We start from the raw sequence: 21092 nt of genomic DNA on the forward strand, positions 1-21092 counted from the left end.
AGGCATTTATTTGTTGTTTATGTATATAATGTATAGTTTAAGCTCATATGCAAAAGTACGCGTTTTTATTGCTCAAACCTGGGGTATGATTTTGCTATCATATCAGATATAGTGTTAGGTTCAAACATATTTTTGTTTTTATTTGTTATAGAAAAAAGAAGATAAATGTCCAGATCATTGTTCCAGGAAATACCCTGCACATTTAGGTGTAGGGTAAAAACATTTGCTGCATATCCTGAATCATCCACAAATTTAGAAGAGTTTCTTTACAATATAAAACCAGAAATAGTAAATACTTTCCAGCAATGCTTAGAAACACTTGGCTCTTTTAAAGCCAATTTACTAGTAGAAGTGGAGTATTTAAATGGAGACGATGTGGTGACTATAAACCTAAAAACGAAAAACAAAGGGTTTTATAATTCTAGTAATTTGCAAGAGTTAGTTGATAGTGAATTAGATAAAATCAAGAATGAAATGCGAGAGTATCAGTTAAAGGGAATAGGGCATACATTTTCAAATGTTAAAAAAGTAGAATTACGTGTAAACAGACACTGTATATATTGAGATTTTATTTCAGTTATGCACATTGTAAATATTGTAATATAATTCTATTCTAATAGCCAATTTAGACTAGTCCAGATTAACAATTATTTTTATTTTTATATGTACAAACAAGCCACCATTCATCTGTTAATAGTTGTAAAATTGTATGACGAATTTACATCATAGTTGCTGTTAGTCGATACATTGTGTTAAATGACACAAATTCACATCACAGTCACAGCTAGTTGTTACATAACATAAAATTGTGTGAAATGTGTGAAATTTGAGTAAATTTTTCACGCAAATTCACGTCAAAGTTACAGTAAGTTGTTATATTGTGTGAAGTGTTTGTACAAATTGTGTAAAATGTGTGAAATTTGAGTAAAATATTTTTACATAAATTCACATCACGGTCAAAGTTAGTTGTTATATTACATGAAATGTGTAAAATTTGTGTACAAATTGTGAGAAATGTGTGAAATTTAAGTAACTAAGTAAAGACAATTCACATCAAAGTAACAAGCCACAGTCAATTGTTATGTTCGATGACATTATTAAACATTTTTAGCATGAAAACATCACTAATTTTACTTGTATAAAAGTACACAAACATGTATATTATTATTAAACAAGACATCGTATTTCATTTAATCAATCCAGAAATTCCATGATTAATTTTCATAATTAACACGAATAGGGTAAAAACAAGTAGCAAATATTATTTCTATTTTCTTGTCGTACAGTATTGTACTTTTGTATATATGTATGTTTAAATAACTTTTACATTTAGATTAAAAGTTATAGCTCATCATGACAATTGACTCTCAGATTTACATTGCATAGCCATAGTGATTTGTCTATTATAATGATAACACAAAAGTAATATTATAAATAGTTCATGTTTCAATTCAATATAATAAATGTATTTGTTATTGTATAGTACGTTCACTTGATGTTTATGACTCAAGGGGACAAATTTTAGAGTATTTGATGTAAAAACTCATACGTATTCTAGTAACAAATTTGCTATATTATTGATGCCATATTGTACAATAAACCTCTTAACATCATGAAAATGTAGTACTTTTTATCCCTAGTTAAGGTTTGAAGGTGATGATTATTTGTAGATTTAATTCTTGCAACATTCTCATAGTAATCTTGCACAGTTTCAAGACAGATCAAATAATATAAGTCTATAGAGATGTTTTGCTTTGACAATATCTTTACTATAACCAGAGGTATAAAAAAAAAATTCAAGTCACATTCTATTTCCTTGTAAAGGTCCTCTGTAACTATAAAAATCTTTTGTTCTTAAATTTGATATCTAACTATATTCCAACTAAGTAGGTCTTGTATTAGTGTCTTCAATTTACAAGGTTGTAAGCTATTTTAAATTAATTTTTAATTTTAGAGTATTTTCTTGTAGCAAGACTTAAAATCACTTGTATCTCAAAAATATCAAAAGATACAGCAAAATTGTTAAAATTTAAGTACATTATATAGGTTCCAACTTTTGATAAAACAATAATACATCTAAAAATTAAGAAAATTTTAAATATTATTTCATATGGATGACACTAAAAGTAAGAGGTATTTATACAATATGATTGGAATAACATAAAAAAAAGAGAATAGCAATATTTAACAACTCATACAACTAATATATAGATAAGATAGAAATATAATATATCAAGGGAATGTTAGATGTACTAGCAATTAGGCATGTGACGGGGAGTTGATAACGCACCTCAAAAAACGATACCGACAAACTATACTGACAATATTAAACAACTCATACGACTAATATATATAAATAAGACAGAAATATAATATAACAAACTAGAAAGGGGAATGGTAGATGTACTAGCAATTATGCATGGGCGGGGAGTTGGCCCAAAAAACGATACCGACAAACTATACTGACAATATTAAACAACTCATACACCTAATATATATAGATAAGATAGAAATATAATACATCAACTGGAAAGGGAATGGTAGATGTACTAGCAATTAGGCGTGGGCGGGGAGTTGACCCAAAAACCTCGACCCTCAAAAAACGGCAGCGACAAACTATACTACTTGACCGTCTTTATATAATAGACAGTGAACACACAAACAAGTCTTTGAAGCAATGCCAATGACAGTGAAATCATTCAGATTAGAAAAAAAGTGTCGGATCTCAGTTTGACTGTGACATTTTATACGCGTGTATTAGAGCCAGTTTCAAGGCCAAAGTGGATCTCATATCGACTTACATACTGGATCTCACTATGAATGTGAAAAATCAAATGGAGTTTTTTAGCATTATTTGAAATATGGCATGACAAACATGTAACAGACATATTAATTAAATAGATTATCACGTATTTTCTTCAAAAAAGCACCCCTTCTGCTGGATCTCCAAAAGCTGGATCTTTACACGGATCTCGTTCCGACACATTTGTAGGTATGTGCGTGTGTTTGTGTGAGTCAGTAGTTTGTAACCTGAAATCCTCGATCAATGTATGTACTGATGACAACGACTTTAAGAAGTTGGCCAGTACAGTTTTAACCATAAATATTGCATTGTCTGCCCCTTTTTGTATTCTTAAAACCCATACTTGTTTCAAAACATTTCCATCAGATGAACGCACCCTGAAGTAAAGGCCATTTTCTGTTCGCCTCAAAACAGTTCACCCTGGTAATTATTGTCATATTGGAATTGCATCTAGTTTTAAAATTGTCAGCAGTTACGGAAAGTATGACTTCAATAAAGCTTTTATTTGGTATTGATGGACTACAACTCTTTGGAAGCAGTGCGATGAAGTATGGCCAATTCTGGGCCAGTTTTCAATGTACAAGCTATAAGATCTTAAGTGTTTCCTGTAAGAATTTACCAAGGAAAAAGCAAACCTTCTTCAAAATATTTTTTGATTTATTTTGTGGATAAAATGATTTATCTAATTAAAATTGGAATAGTTATGTGGAAAAAAGATACCTGTTATTTTTAACTGTATATGTAATGATATCCCAGCCAAGGTATTTATTTTAGGTGTCAAGTCTCATACGGTTTACTCCTCATGCACCAGGTGTAAACAAAGAGGATACTGGATAAACAATGGATGTCTTTCCCAGATATGGATTGCAAAGCTTGATCACACACTGGTTTTTTAGCCAAAGAAGGTGACGATTTTTCATGTTGGTGTTTCATCTCTCACAAAAGTTCCAGGGCGTCATTTTGGAGATCCATGCAGTGGTCCGAAAGGCAGTGCTCCGAAAGGCACTGGTTCGAAAATCATTTTCGGACTACTGCCTTTCTGAGTACTGCCTTTCGGAGCAGTGCCTGACCATGCTAAATCTGTCGGACCAGTGCCTCATCTCTGCATTCTTTTCGAACCACTGCCTCTCGGACCACTGTCTTTCGGAGCAGTGCCTGAGCGTGCAGATTGTTTCGAACCAGTGCCTTAGCAATGCATTCTTTTCTGACCACTGCCTTTCGGAGTAACGCCTGGGCTCCAACATTGGTTGAGGGAGGAGCAAGAACCGAAGGCGGAGACCCTTCGTAGGGGAAGGAGGGGGTGTGTCAGTGGTGGGCGGAGTCAGAATGCCACGGTCATTGACGAGACCTTCTCTGGAGGAATAACCCAGCACCACCGCGCCATCCCGAGCGCTTCCGAACCATAACGAATATAGCCGAGGTCAGAATATAACGCCTTATGTCGTCTGTCTGGAATCGGGACAGCGGAATTGAAATCGGAACGAAACATCGGAGCGATTTCTTCCAATCCCGAGCCTCCTTTAAACACTGATAGGAATAGATTAGTCGTTTAATGATGTTATGTAATTAATTATTTAACCATTTGCAGACCAATTATTAAAAGCTAAAAAAATCCTATGTAAGCCAAACTAATCCTTTAATCTTCTTCAGTATATATTCATCCTTTTAAAAAATCTCCTATGTTTTCTGGAAAAATAAATAGTTAAATTCAATCTACCTATAGTTAGGCAACAGTTTTAAAGTAGTTTTGAAAAAAAAAACTTTTTAATTAAATGCAGAAAGCTATGTGGAAATAAATGATATTTTACATGTTTAGACACAATAATAACAAGTAAGTCGATTTTTTCGTAAACATACCCCTTATTTTTAATTAGGTACTGTTAGTTTTCCTATCCATATAGTATTATCTAAATTTAATTATGCCAGTTGTATAGCTCATTCCGTCTGATATGCGAAGTTAACATTGCTATTATTTTTTTAGCTTCTTAATTGAAATCAATGTGGCCTATCCAAAAACACCAACTTACCTAAGATTAGCAATATCCTATTATTAGAATGCTACGGTAATAACTTATTCTCTTATGGGAAACTTGCTAAAATTATATCCAAGTGTTGGTATTGATTACTATTTATTAGATCTCGTTCGTTTGTTAAAAGAAAACTTACAGTTACGTTACCTATAGGAAGGAACTTAGCATTTCATTTATTCCCGTAGGAATTAGATTTTATACAACACAGTATGAATAAATATTGACGATGAATAAGTCTTTTTATTTCGGTTGGTCGCCTACGTTTAATTCCTTTTAAAGACTAATAACTGGAAACATAAGATAGCAAATGAGAGACACCATAACATAATATCTAACCAAATGCCAAAATAAATATTACAAGTTTAATTCATTATAGGCTACTTTGAATCCTCAAATGAAACTTAATTGGATGCTAGTTTCAATGAGTAAAGCGATTGCTACTGCTACAAGAAAATGAAGTAAACACATCTAAATACATTTTAAAATGTAGGTAGGCCTATTCAATCAAAATTCAACTCCCTTAACATTTTATGTAAAACATAAATAGTTGTAAGTCCTCAAACAATAACAAAATTCGAATGTTAAAGTACACGCGTAAAATTAATAAAGTGAATTATAATTAGAAAACTGAGAAGATAGAACAAAATTTGTCACTCTCTTCTAACAGTAAGGGGCTGTCGTCAAGATGCTACCCCGGCAACACGCCACCATCTAGAAAGTCGAAGTGTTGGGTTGACTTGTCCGGCCATTTAAGTGTCATACCAAAAGAATGGTAATTAATTATAATATATAGTACATTGTCGTTCTGTCCGCCAGTAATTTTAATACGGGAATGTTTGATTTCTTCATAAACCCCTTTGTACTGCCGTTGATTATGGACGCTAACTGAAAACAAGTGCATGTAATACACCATATATAAAAAGGGAACGTGATTCACATGATATTATTTCTTTGTACTATCCGTCACTAATTACTGTACAGAAACATCATTTTCCTTCCAGCAGTAAGCCATTTACACTATCGTCGATTATAGGCGCTAACTAGAGCTACAGTTAAAAATAAACAAGGTATAGTACGTCAACTTGTGACCTATACAGATATACGAACTGTCAATTAAATTGTAAGTTAAATTGTAATATATAACCAGATAAAAATGTAGACTACGTGTTTCATGTAGTACATGCAAAACTTTTTAAATTGCATTAGGTTTGTGACAGTATGTTTAGTTTTATAACTCTTGATTTCAAAGAAGCCTTGTACGCTTGTAATTTTTTTAGTTAAGAAAAACATCCAGGATAACATTTTACTAAAATGTTTAGTTAGATATCTACTGGGGAGCGAGATGGTCTAATGGTAAGACCTGGGGCTCCGGAGTCTTATAGCGCGGGTTCAAATCCCACCAATAACAAATGGATTTTATTTACGTGGTAATGCAACGACCCTCTTGGAAGTGTTGGGTGGACTTGTAGGTAGGCATTTAAGTGCCATACCAACAGTATTGTCATTAATCATAATCTATTGAACATTTTCGTACTGTCCGCCAGTATTTTTAATACGGGAATACGCGGAAATGGGAACAACATTACCGCAACGATACGGAATCCGTCCAACGGCCTCGGTGGTGTAGTGGATAGCACGTCGGGCTCTATATCTGCAGGTTCCGGGTTCGAATCCCGCTAGCAGCACACATTTTTTTTTATCAAAAGTAGTTTTCATATCAGCATGTTTGGTTAAGTTACGACAGTTTAATTTCACAATAAAAATATTATAAAATTGAATTTTAGGCGTTTATAATTTTATTTTATGAACAAAACTAATTTTTAGATTAGTAAACCTTTATTAGATTTTTTCATTATCAGCACGTTTGGTTATGTTGGTTAGGTTATGACTGTTTAATTTAATAATAGAAAAATTGTAAGATTAATTTTATAATTTTTCTTAATTTTATAGTTAACTAATAGTGAAGTAAAAATTACGCGCTGTGTTCTCTACTACAACACTGTTCACGGAGGAATTTTGAACTAAACTATGACGCCATCGTTGCCTCACTTATACTTCCCGTAAGTCAGACCCCTATATTTAACACTTGACTTATGATCCTGCACAGATGTAACATTGACTTTGGAATGGATTAAAATGCTTGCCCACTCAATATTGCAAGCAGATAATTGCATTTGCATTTACGATACCCAACCGGGAACAGTTCTCTTAGTAATTTATTTTAATAATTATCTACAGCCGAATCAAAAGCATAAATCTACTAAGGGACATGCAGGTGAAATGTGTGCCGGTGCGGCACCGTAGCGAACGCAATTGGCATTCAAATATTTCAATCTGATGAATAACAAAAGAGCAGCGGTGATTGTACTACGTTACCCCGAGATTGAACGTAGTTCCCTGAAACACCCAAAGGTAGCAGCACTGCCTGGATCAGTAGTAAGTGGCTTGAAGAGAGTTATTTTTTGTAACGTGTGAGGTATATTTCCACGACGATTTGACTGGACTATTACTACTTTTCCACTTAACTAATAAGTTGGTTCTATGACATGCAATAGCATTAAAAAGTTATAAGGTTTACCAACAGGGTGCAGCACTATAATCTTTTGGGAGTATCGATCGAGCATCCCTGGGCGGGCCGACACTACGCATTCCTGCGGATATCCTGGGATATCCCAGGTTGACCATAGGACTACTATGGGATATCTTGCATATCCTGTCGCAATATCCGTAGGATGTCCTGAGGAGAAAGTGTGCTGTATGGGTGTGACATCAGTCTCTTTCTTGGGGAAACACGGTTACCGCAACGATACGAAGCATGAGCCTCGGTGGCGTAGTGGATAGAGTATCTAGCTGGTAATCTTATGATTGCCGGTGCAAATCACGCTGTAATCAATAACTTTTTATCAAAGATTTAGCTTAGAATACTTCTTAACTGTACATCTTTTGTTGGAATTTAAGGCATTTATCATTTTATTTTATTAAAAGAATGATTTTTCTATTAGTAAACCTTCATTCGATTTTTCCTTTATCAGCAAGTTTGGTTGAGTTATATGACAGTTTGATTTTATAATAATTTATAATGATTTTATTTTAGAACAGAACTATTTTTTCGATTAGTAAACCTTCTACCGATTTTATGTTGTGGGATTTTTATTCGGAGAATAAACATGTTGTTATGTGTTAATATATTATTTTTGTGATGGTTCTACGGGGCAAACCCTTAGAACTAAAGACACAGACGTCAATAAAAAGATCAAGAATACAAAATTTAGGAAACTTTCAGAAACATCCAGTTGTGTCACCTTTTTCTGTTTAGATTGTAATAATAAATCATAGGTCGTGTATTCAGCAAAATAAAATGCATTAGTAAGCTAATAATTGCAAATATATTACATACTTGCAGAGTACCCGTCCTTCGTACGGGGTCGGCATATAAATATAAAATGCTTATTGCATTTATCCTCAAGCTTTTCGTTCACGGTTTTTTGTTGCTACTTGGTAAAAATTAGCTGTTTTCAAAAAATAAAAATAATAATAGTGCTGCACCCTGTTGGGTGCTTTAATTTTAATGCTTTTGCATATCATAGAACCAACTTTTTTAGTTGAAACAGCTGACTAAAATCTTTAATTCCCTTTAAATATGAATACTTATAAGATTAACATGGGGAACTACAGAGCCACTGGGGCGGAGTCCGAAAGGATTTTTTAGATAAGAATATGCCTATATGTTAATCGGGAATGTGAGCTATTATCATGCCAAATTTCAGCCCAATCAATCCAGTAGTTAATGCGTGATTGAACTTCAAACAAACAAACAAACAAACACACAAACTTTCACATTTATACTAGGTGGCGTTCGCAGAGGCATCCACAAAATTGAGCGGAGCCATCAAGGGTTCATCTTATATTGTTTTTGTCGTACTGCAGTAAAAACAGTCGTTTTTAATGCATGCGTTGCGGGTCTAAAGTAGCATTTTTACTCTTTTGGGAGTAAAAATCGTTTGTAGCCTCTATGGAGTAAAAATCAACTGTTGTAAATTTGTTGTAAATTTCGATTTCAAATGATTGCATGTATCGAAAATATGTATCGATTCGTGCTTGGTAATCATTTTAACCTACAGTCTACAGTCTCTTCCCATAGCATTTTGGCATTGCAGATACATTAATCCATTCCCACACTCAACACTGCTCACCTATACCACTTCTTTCACCACCCCCTGGCCCCTACGTCGTGGACCTGTTTTCCTCTCTTCCCATAGCATTTTAGGATTGCTAATACATTAATGTAATTGCCAAAGACAGTTCGACACTCTGCACTGTTAGCCTTACTACCTCCTTCACCATTTCCTACGTCATATACCTGTTTCCTTCCCTTCTAATAGCGTTTAAGTATTACAGATACATTTATCTAACTGCCCAAACGGTTCCCGCACTCTGCACAGCCAGCCTTTACTACTTCCTTCACCTCTTCCTACGTCGTGTGGCCTGTTTCCTTCCCTTCTCATAAGATTTTAGGATTTAAGATACATTAATCTAACTGCCAAAGACAGTTCTCACACTATGCTCATATTGACTACTTCCTTCACCACTTCCTACGTCTCGGACCTATTTTCCTTCCTTCCTATAGCATTTTAGGATTGCAGATCCTTTAATCTAATCGTCATAAAAAGTTCCCACACTCCGGACTGCTCGCCTGTACTACTTCCTTCACCACTTCCTACGTCACGGAACTGTTTCCCTCCCTTCCCTTAGCATCATTGGATTGCAAATACCTTAATGTATTGGCCATAAACAGATCCCACATTCCGGACAGCTCGCCTTGACTACTTCCTTCACCACTTCCTACGTAACGGACCTGTTTCCCTCCCTTTCTATAGCATTTTAGGAATGCAGATGCCTTAATCTAATCGTCATAAACAGTTCCTACACTCCGGACAGTTCGCCTTGACTAGTCCCTTCACCACTTCCTACATCGCGGACCTGTTTTCCTCCCTTCCCATAGCATCTTAGGATTGTAGATACCTTAATCTAATCGTCATGAACAGATCCCACACTCCGGACAGCTTGCTTTTACTACTTCCTTCACCACTTCCTACGTCACGGACCTGTTTCCCTCCCTTTTCTATAGCATTTTAGAATTGCAGATACCTTAATCTAATCGTCATAAACAGTTCCTACACTCCGGTCAGTTCGTCTTGACTACTTCCTTCGCCACTTCCTACATCACGGACCTGTTTTCCTCCCTTCCCATAGCATTTTTGGATTGTATATATCTTAATCTAATCGTCATAAACAGTACCCACACTCCGAACAACTTGCCTTGACTACTTCCTTCACCACTTCCTACGTAACGGACCTGTTTTCCTCCCTTTCCATAGCATTTAAGGATTGCAGATACCTTAATTTAATCGTCATAAACAGTTCCTACACTCCGGACAGTTCGTCTTTACTACTTCCTTCACCACTTCCTACGTCGCAGACCTGTTTTCCTCCCTTCCCATAGCATTTTAGGATTGCAGATACATTAATCTAATCGTCACAAACAGTTCCCACAGTCCGGACTGCTTGCCTTTACTACTTCCTTCACCACCTTCTACGACACGGACCAGTTTCCCTCCCTTCCCATAGCATCATAGGATTGTAAATACCCTTATCTAATGGTCATAAACAGATCCCATCCCCGAACAGCTCGCCTTTACTACTTCGTTCACCACTTCCTACGTCGTGGACCTGTTTACTTCCCTTCCAATAGCATTTTATTATTGCAGATACCTTAATCTAATCGTCATAAACAGTTTCCACACTCCAGACTGTTCACCTTTACTACTTCCTTCACCATTTCCTACGTCACGGACTTCAAGCTAGAGTCGTCATTTGATTATATTTATGATCCATACCGTTTCTGTTCTAATATCTGTGTAATAATTCTATCAGCTTTTTCTTTATCTACTGCATTCAAAAGTCAACAGCTGATCATATGTCTTTGTTTATGTGTCAAATACTGCTTCCATAAGGATTACATTGAAACTTTGAGACCCAGTGGGGCGGATTCCTGAGAGTATCTTTTGACGCCATATAGATGTTGGCACTCACCGATATGGTCTTTATCACCATGCAAAATTCGAAAACGATCTTTTCAGCCGTCTAGGAGGAGTTTGCGTATTACGAAATGCATAAGAGTCGACGTATAAGAGCTTCGCTCGCTCCGCTCAATTACTAGGTGGCGTTCGCAGAGGCATCCACAAAATTGAGCGGAGTCATCAAGGGTTCATATTATATTGTTTTTGTCATACTGCAGTAAAAACAGTCGTTTTAGTTCATGCGTTGCGGCTCTAAAGTAGCATTTTTACTCTTTAGGGAGTAAAAATTGTTTTTAGCCTCTATGGAGTAAAAAACAGCTGTTGTCAACTCAGTCGTAAATTTCTATTGTAAACGATTGCATGTATCGAAATATGTTGTATGTATCGATTCATGCTTCGTCATTTTAACCTACGGTCTACAGTCCCTTCCCATAGCATTTTAGCATTCCAGATACATTAATCCATTCCCATACTCAACACTGCTCACCTTTACTACTTCCTTCACCACCACACCCTACGTCGTGGACCTGTTTCCCTCTCTTCCTATAGCATTTTAGGATTGCAGATACATTAATGTAATTGCCAAAGACAGTTCCCACACTCTGCACTGCAAGCCTTACTACTTCCTTCACCACACCCTACGTCGTGGACCTGTTTCCTTCCCTTCTCATAGCATTTTAGGATTGAAGATACATTAATATTACTGCCACAGACGGTTCTCACACTATGCTCATACTTTACTACTTCCTAAGCCACTTCCTACATCGTGGACCTGTTTTCATCACATTTCATAGCATTTTAGTATTTTAGATACGTTAACCTAATTGCCACAAACATTGCCCACACTCCACACTGCTAGCCTTTACTACTTCCTTCACCTCTTATAACGTCGCGGACCTGTTTCCCTCTCTTCCCATAGAATTTTAAGATTGTAGATACGATAATCTAATCGTCATAAACAGTTCCCACACTCCGGACAGCTCGCCTTTACTACTTCCTTCACCACTTCCTACGTCACGGACCTGTTTCCCTCCCTTTCCATAGGACTTTAAGATTGCAGATACCCTAATATAATCGTCATAAACAGTTCCCACGCTCCGGACAGCTCGCCTTGAGTACTTCCTTCACCACTTCCTACATCACGGACCTGTTTTCCTCCTTCCCTTAGCATTATTGGATTGCAAATACCTTAATCTATTGGTCATAAACAAATTCTACACTCCGGACAACTTGCCTTTACTACTTCCTTCACCACTTCCTACGTCACGGACCTGTTTCCCTCCCTTTCCATGGGACTTTAAGATTGCAGATACCTTAATCTAATCGTCATAAACAGTTCCCACACTCCGGAAAGCTCGCCTTGTCTACTTCCTTCACCATTTCCTACATCGCGGGCCTGTTTTCCTCCCTTCCCATAGCATTTTACGATTGTAGATACCTTAATCTAATCGTCATAAATATATCCCATACCCCGAACAGATCGCCTTTACTACTTCCTTCACCACTTCCTACGTCGCGGACCCGTTTTCCTCCCTTCCCATAGAATTTTAGGAATGCAGGTACCTAAATCTAATCGTCATAAACAGTTTCCACACTCCAGACTGCTCACCTTTACTACTTCCTTCACCACTTCCTACGTCACCGACCTTAAGCTAGTGTCGTCATTTTATTATATTTTATGACCCATACCGTTTCTGTTCTAATATCTGTGGAATAATGCTATCGGCTATTTCTTTATCTACTGCATTCAAAAGTCAACAGCTGATCATATGTATTTGTTTATGTGTCAAATACTGCTTCCATGAGGATTACATTGAAACTTTGAGACCCAGTGGGGGGGGATTCCTGAGAGACTTTTTTAACGCCATATAGATGTTGGCACTCACCGATATGGTCTTTATCACCATGCAAAATTTGAAAACGATTGATTCAGCCGTCTAGGAGGAGTTTGCGTATTACGAAATGCATAAGAGGCGACGTATAAGAGCTTCGCTCAATTAGTAAGATAGCATAAGATTTCTTTACAACAATATAAATTTAAGAGATATATAATCACTTACTATAGCAAATTTATGATTGGATTTTTATGCATGGGCATTTAATGATATTTATTTGGCAAGATATCTTAAGTTCTATAGATGTTGCATAACAAATTTGCATTACAATAACATTAAGTACAATTTTATCTAGTGATTACAAAGGTTACACACATTTTCTGTGATATGGAATAATCCACATAGCAACTTTAAAATTGGTTTTTATCTACGGGAATTTAATTATGTTTATGTTAGTATAATATTGGCTATATAACTTAAGTTCTATAAAGGTTCCTTTAATAGCAACTCATTACAATAACCTAAAGGCTGCGCTCTACCTGTCTGGCGCGTGCAAATGCAAGGGGCTTAGTTCTAACTGTTTGTAGCCCCAATTGTGAACCGATTTAAACGATCTTGGTGTCATATATTTCGTCAATGTTATTGTAGGTAATCAGCTTATTTTGGGCTCAAAGATTGGTAAAAATGTTAAAATTCCGTAGGCTACGCGTTTTTCTATGATAAGTTTTAACACATACAAATAATTTTTAGAGAAAATCAAGAATCTGCAGTTAGTTTATTAAAAAGTTTAAGGACGAAGTAATGACCCAGATTCGAAAGGATTGCAAGCGCTCTTTATGGCGCTGTACAATGCAATGGTAGCTATAGGAACATCGGCGTTAAGCAACTACGTATTGAAAAATACGAGCTGATGTAGAGCGCACCCTTAAGTACAATTTTATCAGGGTTACACTTTTTTTTATGGAATAATTTCCTTCACTAAAAACATAGCAACATTGTTAAGGAAAATATATCCTGGGGAGTATCCCCGATGTCAACTGCCCCTGGTCCTGGTCCTGGTGGTAACGTAGAGTGATCGAGTGAAGTGAGAAGTGACTAACCGACACTGTCGTCACCACGCCAAAAAGTAGTGGCATGTCAAGAGGTAGGGGGGACGGGAGGCTGCTCCCACTCCACACCTGTATAGCTCCGCCCATTCGCTGCGAGGGGGAACCACGTTTCGAAGCAGTGCCTGACCACGCACATTCTTTCGGACCAGTGCCTGACCCTTGCATTCTTTTCTGACTAGTGACTTTCGGTGTTATAACTTTCGGAGCAGTGCCTGGATGCACATATTGTTTCGGACCAGTGCCTGGATGCACAAAATGTTTCTGACTAGTGACTTTCGGAGTTGTGACTTTCGAACCAGTGCCTTTCGAACTTATGCCATTCGAAGCAGTGCCTGACCATGTAATTTCTTTCGGACCAGTGCCTTTCGGAGTACTGACTTTCGGACCACTGCCGCGCTCCCTCATTTTGTAGCATAATTTCCACTAGACTATATGCATTTAGTTTGCCTAGGGGTAATGCGCACTACGCTTTCAACTTGGAGGTTTGGCACGCCTACTTGCAAATTTAAATCAAGAGTAATGGCAACAATATTAATAAAATAATAACAATAATAATTCAAGGTCGTCAATTTTATTTTATATCCCTCGTGGTAACACTGTTCAATTTTACAGTTTTTCACTTTTTACAGGCTTACGTTTATTAAATGTCCACAATAGTAAAATATATGTTTTTTCTGACACTATTAAGCAGTTTGAATTTAAGATAAACGCTTTGCTTACGTAATGTAATCCATCCCTTTAGATTTGCAGCCAAAATAAGTGAAATTTTCAAAAACGTTGTCCATTTTTATTAACTTGTATTCACTCTTTTTTACTATTATCATCACTGGTTTTGTATTGTCTATTTATGTGCACTTTTTGTATTTTTTTGTTCTTCACTCTATGTATTAATATTGTATTATTTTTCATTATAGCTGTTTTGGGTTTATACCTGTAGCTATTGTAAATTGTGTATAAATAAATAAATATTAACAAAACTAGTTTTCCTTCAGAGGTAGGCCTACATTCCTCGTGGATTCTGTCGTAAACTGAGATCCATAGATGATTTTAAACGTTGGAATGTAACAATTGGCTTAAAAATGACTTTATCAGCAGATCACCAAGACATTTACAACCGTTTCATAATACTTCATGTGTCGATGACAATTATTTTACGTCACTGTGATGTATATAAAGATTATGCAAAAAATCTTTGTCGTCATTTTGTAAAAACATTTGAAGTAATTTATGGAAAACAATTCATAACGCATAATTTACACGGCCTTACTCACATTGATGATAATACCACAACATTCGGACCACTAGACTCATGTCTTGCTATTAAGTTTGAAAATTTTCTTACACAATTAACAAGCTTGTTAGGAAACGGGACAAACCTCTCCAACAAATTGTAAAGAGACTTGGTAAAATATTCAGCGCAGATATCAATTTTCACCCCTTTTCTAAAATGAAAACAAGTTTAAACCACTCCACCCTACCGCAGTACATGAAAACACATTGCCTAGGACCTATTCTTACAAACTGTGATTCAGCCATGCAATTTAAAATGTCCCAGTTTCAATCATTTAGACTATCACACTCCTCCCCCGATAACTGCTGCTGCCTATTCGTCAAATCCTATTCGAAAAAGTTAGTGACTTCTATGGAGATCCATTCCGTCCAAACACCTCCCTTGGCATTTTTAAATTGGACAATCTATCTCCGAACTACATCACTAGAGAAGTTTCTCTCATATCACAAAATTAGTTTATAATGGTTTTATTCATTCAATCTACAACAAATGCTATATGGCCATCGCCGTTCGGGCTCTTCCTTGCTCGTTAAAAGTAAATTTCCACCAGATTATACCAGAGCTAAAAATGCCCGATATGCTTGCATCCTCTGTATCTTACTTGTCTGCTCTTATCTTTTTAAGATTATAGTTTTTTTTTTCAATAGTTATAGTTAAAACACTTTTTCGGCTTAAACTGTATCTTTTATTTTGTCTTTGTACATTCTTTTGGAAAAGATGCCCACTTCACAATACTAATACACAATCGTAAAATTTCCTGAGAAAATAGTGCCGGATGGATTATTTCCTTGATATAATTGAATGCTGAAGAAGGGTGGTGTTTCTATCCGAAATTAAAAACAAATCACATAATAGAATTGTATGTCGAGAACAATACAAATCCAACTGAGGAATGGGGAAAATACAACGTCTGTGTGCTTAAAAATACTATATATTGATAATTAAATATGTATACCCTTGTAAAAAGATAACACACACGCATGATGTATACATGATCACTAAACCACATGTAGTTCAACGTGGACTAACTTCTATTGAGCTTTAACATAATTATATTACGATAAAGCTGTATCAGGCCTTTCTAGAACATTTACGGAAAGAAACTCAAATATGTCCACTTCAAACGTACATTTTTTAGACTTATACTGTTAATAACTATATACTAATATACAGTAAATACAGTATATATAAAAGATGATGATGACCAGTGGTGATTTTGATTGGACACTCCAATCATTATCAGGACCGATACTCGAATGACATACATTGCTGGTCAAGAAGTTATTCAGGACAATAAAATTACAGAAAATTCAAAATGTACAAAAAAAATTTGAAACAAAAGTCAGAGAATAAAAAAGTATACATATATATATATATATTTGTGTCTTTGTGTGTGTCCGTGAGCGCCTATTGGGGCTCACATCAATAATATTCTCGGGAGAAACAATATAAACTCAATTAGTGTCTGACCGTGATAATGACAATAAAGGTATAACTCCTACAGAACAACAGAAATCAGTGACGGCAGAACTGAATTTGGCAACAGAAAACCCATCACCACAACACGTTACGCAGCACACAACTGCAGAATTTAGTTCAACAACTAAAACAAAGAAGCGCAAGGCCTCTAGTATAAAACGACATTGCACTACATCAGAAACCGAAGCACTCTTAAAGCACTTCCGAAAACAAACAAAAATTTTAAAAGTACCAAACAAAGAGGAATGTTTCAAGTGTCTGAATGCGGAACCTCCTCTAAGTGAAAGAACATAAAGCAACATTAGTTCCCAGGTTAGAAATATGTTTCATTGGGTTTAACAGTCTATAATATCTATGATCAAAAAAGTCCTGACCCTCTTAATCAGTTTGCTTGCATATTGATATATTTGCATATTGATATGCTTGCTTAATATATTTGCCTAAAAAATTTACATCGATAAAGGTTTTTCATAGTTGTGAGGGTTTTAGGGTGCCTTAAAGCGTAACCCTCTTGTGAGTGACCTGTTGTTCAAAATAACATCAAATACTCTCCAAATGTAATAATTAAAAAGTGTCGAGTCTCCCCCAAAATCATATACCCCTATATTGATATACTCATACAAACTTATATGCATACGTATAAGTTTTCAGATGAAGGACTTTATCAACTTACTTTTAATTATGAAACTCATTTTCTCGATGATTTTGGAAAAAACTGATAGCAAACTAATTGGTCTTAGATTATCAATTTTTGTAGAGGAACTTTTCTTATAAATCGGAACAATTACACTGGATTTTAATTTTTCAGGAAATATACCGCTTGAGAAGCTTAAGTTAATTATATGAACAAGGACAGGTGCTATAAATTCACAGATTCTCTTGACTAAATCAACGGTAAAATGATCAAAGCCAGTAGACTTTTTGTTTTTTAAGCTATTAACAATACTTAAAACCTCATTGTAAGTGGTTGGAGTAATGTAAAAGGAATGTGGTTGGAAGTGCAATGGTTGGGGCTGGGGAGGGAGTGGACACCCATGACCTTGACCAAGGTCATGCACTGAGATTAGGTAACTATTTATTTCTTCAGCCACATGTTTTGGATCGCTTATAACAGTGCCGTTATCTAACTCAATCTTTGTGACACTCTTACAATCCTTCCAGCCTATTGTATTATTGATTACCTTCCAGTATTGAGCTGAATCACCATTACAGTTATTAATTTTATTTGTTAGGTAATCATTTTTTGTTGTATCTATATCTATTCGTAATTTTTCACAGAAACGGTTGAAATAATTATTGAAAGTTAAGTCATAAGGTCTTTTTTTATGTATAGCATACAATTTTTTACGCTTATCTAATCTTTTAATCAAGTTTGAATTTATCCAGGGACTGAAAGATTTTGACTTATGTAGTCTGTTTTGTTTACGGCTTAGCATAGAATTACTTACAATAGACGCTAGTTTTTCATGAAATATGTTGTAACTATAATTTACATCATTTGTAATGAAACATTCTTCCCAGTTTTCACTTTCTAATTTTCTTTTCACTAAATCATAGTTCACAGTGTTTTGAAAATAGAATGAACTATCATGTTCTTTTGATATAATGCTCTTATTTGAATGGTACATCTTTAAACCTAATAAACAGTGATCAGTTAATCCTATATCAAATATTACACTATTGAATACCTATATTTAAATTGGCATGTCTGATAAAAATATGATCAACAAGCGTTTTAGAAGTGTTGGTAATTCTAGTTGGGTTATGTACAACAGATATAAAACCATGATTATTTAACAAGCTAAGGTAGTTCTGTACATTATTATGACTAGAATTTAACAAATTAATATTCACATCTCCTATAAAAATAGTATTATTTTTCAAATCAATTAATTTATCAGATAATTCATTTATAAAAGTAATTTCAGAGTACATTAACAATCTATAAATACTAAAAACATTAAAAAATGTGTTTTTTATTTTTAACTTCAGAACCATAACATCAGCTGTAATCATTTCAATATTAATTTGTGATACATTGGCCTCTTCATTTACATAACAAATTACACCTCCAGCTCTGTAAGTGTCATTGCAACGAGCAAAACTATTAAATCCAGGTATTTTATATAGATTAACCTCATCATCTTTGATCCAAATTTCGCTAAGAACAATACAATGAATTTTGCTTTTAATACTGTTTAATTCTACTAGAAAGTTGTTAAAGTTTCTTCTTAAAGATCTTATATTTGCATATATAAAATTAAAAGTAATGTTAATTTCAGTGTCATAAAAGACAGATAAGTTTGTTTCGTAATTATTTAAATTTGTATCTACCATGTTTTAGTTTTCAAACCAAGTTAATAAAATTTAAATCATTCAAAATCCTTATAAAACCAGAAATTAGGTACAGCTGAAGAACAGTTATTTGATCTTTACTATCTCCTCGTAGGTACTCACTTTGATCGCCTTCTCACCTTCAGATTTCCGCACAAAGAATTTCCCACCTCGACACCATACGAAAGAGTAACCGACTTCAGCGCACTTCTGCTTCAACTTGGATAGGAAGATCTTGTTTTCTGGAGATAGGTGATCATTCACGAACACTCTGTCCCGGGGAAAGGTGTTGTTCACTTTATCAGCCGTGAGGTGTTCATTCCTTGCCCTAGCCTCCTTAAACTTGTTGATAAATGCTTCCTTCATTGTCCTCTCCGTAAACTGTACCACCAGGGATGGCACTCGGGTTTTATTGTACGAAGGGATTCTGTGGGCTGCTGCGATGCTGCTTGTCTCCACCTCCAGACCCAATGCTGATCCAATGTCCTTCACTAAAGATTTGACGTTTTCATTAGCAGTTTTTGGAATCCCACTAACTTCCACATTGTTTGTTCTGCTGTACTGTTCCAAATCTCGTATCCTATCATTTAATTTTCCAAGTTGTGAGGTTAATGTATTGTTTTTGGCACGCAGATCTTCATTTTCCTTCCGAATATACATAATTTCCTTTTTAAAATCATTCATCTGACTAACTACACCGTCGACAGTATCTGACAGGTGCTGCACTGACGTGGTTAACTCAAGAGTCTCCTTTTTCACACCTTTAAGTTCATTGGTGATCTCATTTTTGACATTTTCCATGACTTTTAAGAAAAACTCTTTTGTTATTGAAGTTGTAGTCGTTGAAGAGCCACTGCCTGTACTTACCGCAGATTGTTTGCAGTCTCTACACTTCCAATCTTTGCACGCACGTGGCTTAATTGTTTCACCATCTTGCTTCTTGATGCAGTCAGCATGGAAAACACTACCACAACCGGTGCACTTAACAGAGTTTCCAACACCTTCACAACACTTCCTACAGACGCCACAGGTCGACATAATTAATAAAAGCACAAAACTAACAGCTTGAAATCAAAAGATTCACTTTTAGAAACTTGTTGATGCTTGCACAGTATAGACTACTAGGCAAACGTGCACAGAGAGATAAGCAGAGGTCTTATCAGCTCGGCGGACGGAGCTGGACTGATATGTTCTGGACTCAAAATAATCAGTAACGTATATGCTTTAATTTGATTTATTGATCGTTTGCATAAGTTAAGCTCAAGATACTGTATTACTCAATCAAAAATCATAAATTTGATTTTCTTGGATAATATATTTATTTTAAAGCTGCGGATCAGCATGGGTCCTCTCCTACATGTTAAATGCATAAAAAACACAAGATTAAACATTAAAAACATAAGTGTGTATGCTAAATTAAGTTAATTAATCATTAACAATGATAACAACTTCATAAAATTAATTTAAAAAGCGGCATCAACAAACCGTATTTAATAGATTTAAGTATAAATATAATCTAAAAATAATTATTTTGATATGAAACTTATACCATAATCTCCGCAATTTCATGCAGATTACAACTGTGTAAACAAATTGACAATCGAGCCACTATGAACAGAGATATAGCGTATTTTGTGAGCACAAACGCGGAAACTCCATAAGACGTAATGAGTAAGAGAGAGACAGTAACACCCTTGCGTGGTGGGGGGAGCGGCGGACCGATACGTGTGTATCTCTGAGCAGTGCAGCGCGCGATCCAGCTGTAGTAATAATAGAGATCGATGGGGCGGGGCAGCATCAGGCGGCACGCGTTCACTTCAAGGGACTGGGCTAGTCCTTGTATGTTTGTAGTCCTGCGTCCACACTTCCTTGCCCACACAAGGCTATATCCCTCCAAAATGCAGCCACACCTAGGGTGATGAAGACTCTCAACTTACAGTATTGACATTCTTAAAGTAATTGTTTATGTAATTTTTCTTCGGTAGACGTTCACTCTTCATTCATAATTTAATTTACTTAGACAAATTTGTAGGCCTATACAGATGAACAGTTTATATTGAAAATATTTACAATATAGTTCAATAAGAAACTCGTTAGTCGTTATACAATTTAACATAACTGTTGACCAGCG

General features: G+C 35.6%; 1 protein-coding gene across 1 annotated transcript; it reads right to left on the reverse strand.

Annotated features, from left to right (window-relative positions):
• Positions 1–19048: 19048 nt before the first annotated feature.
• LOC128984143 (uncharacterized) lies at positions 19049–19999 on the reverse strand. The gene has a single exon (XM_054403432.1). The coding sequence runs from the start codon at positions 19997–19999 to the stop codon at positions 19049–19051; it is 951 nt and encodes a 316-aa protein (XP_054259407.1).
• Between the last annotated feature and the right edge of the window lie 1093 nt (positions 20000–21092).

The sequence above is a fragment of the Macrosteles quadrilineatus genome, unplaced genomic scaffold (assembly GCF_028750875.1).
Source record: "Macrosteles quadrilineatus isolate MER2022 unplaced genomic scaffold, UCM_ALF_1.0 Scaffold_2__2_contigs__length_208266976, whole genome shotgun sequence".
In the NCBI taxonomy this organism is placed as follows: Eukaryota; Metazoa; Arthropoda; class Insecta; order Hemiptera; family Cicadellidae; genus Macrosteles; species Macrosteles quadrilineatus.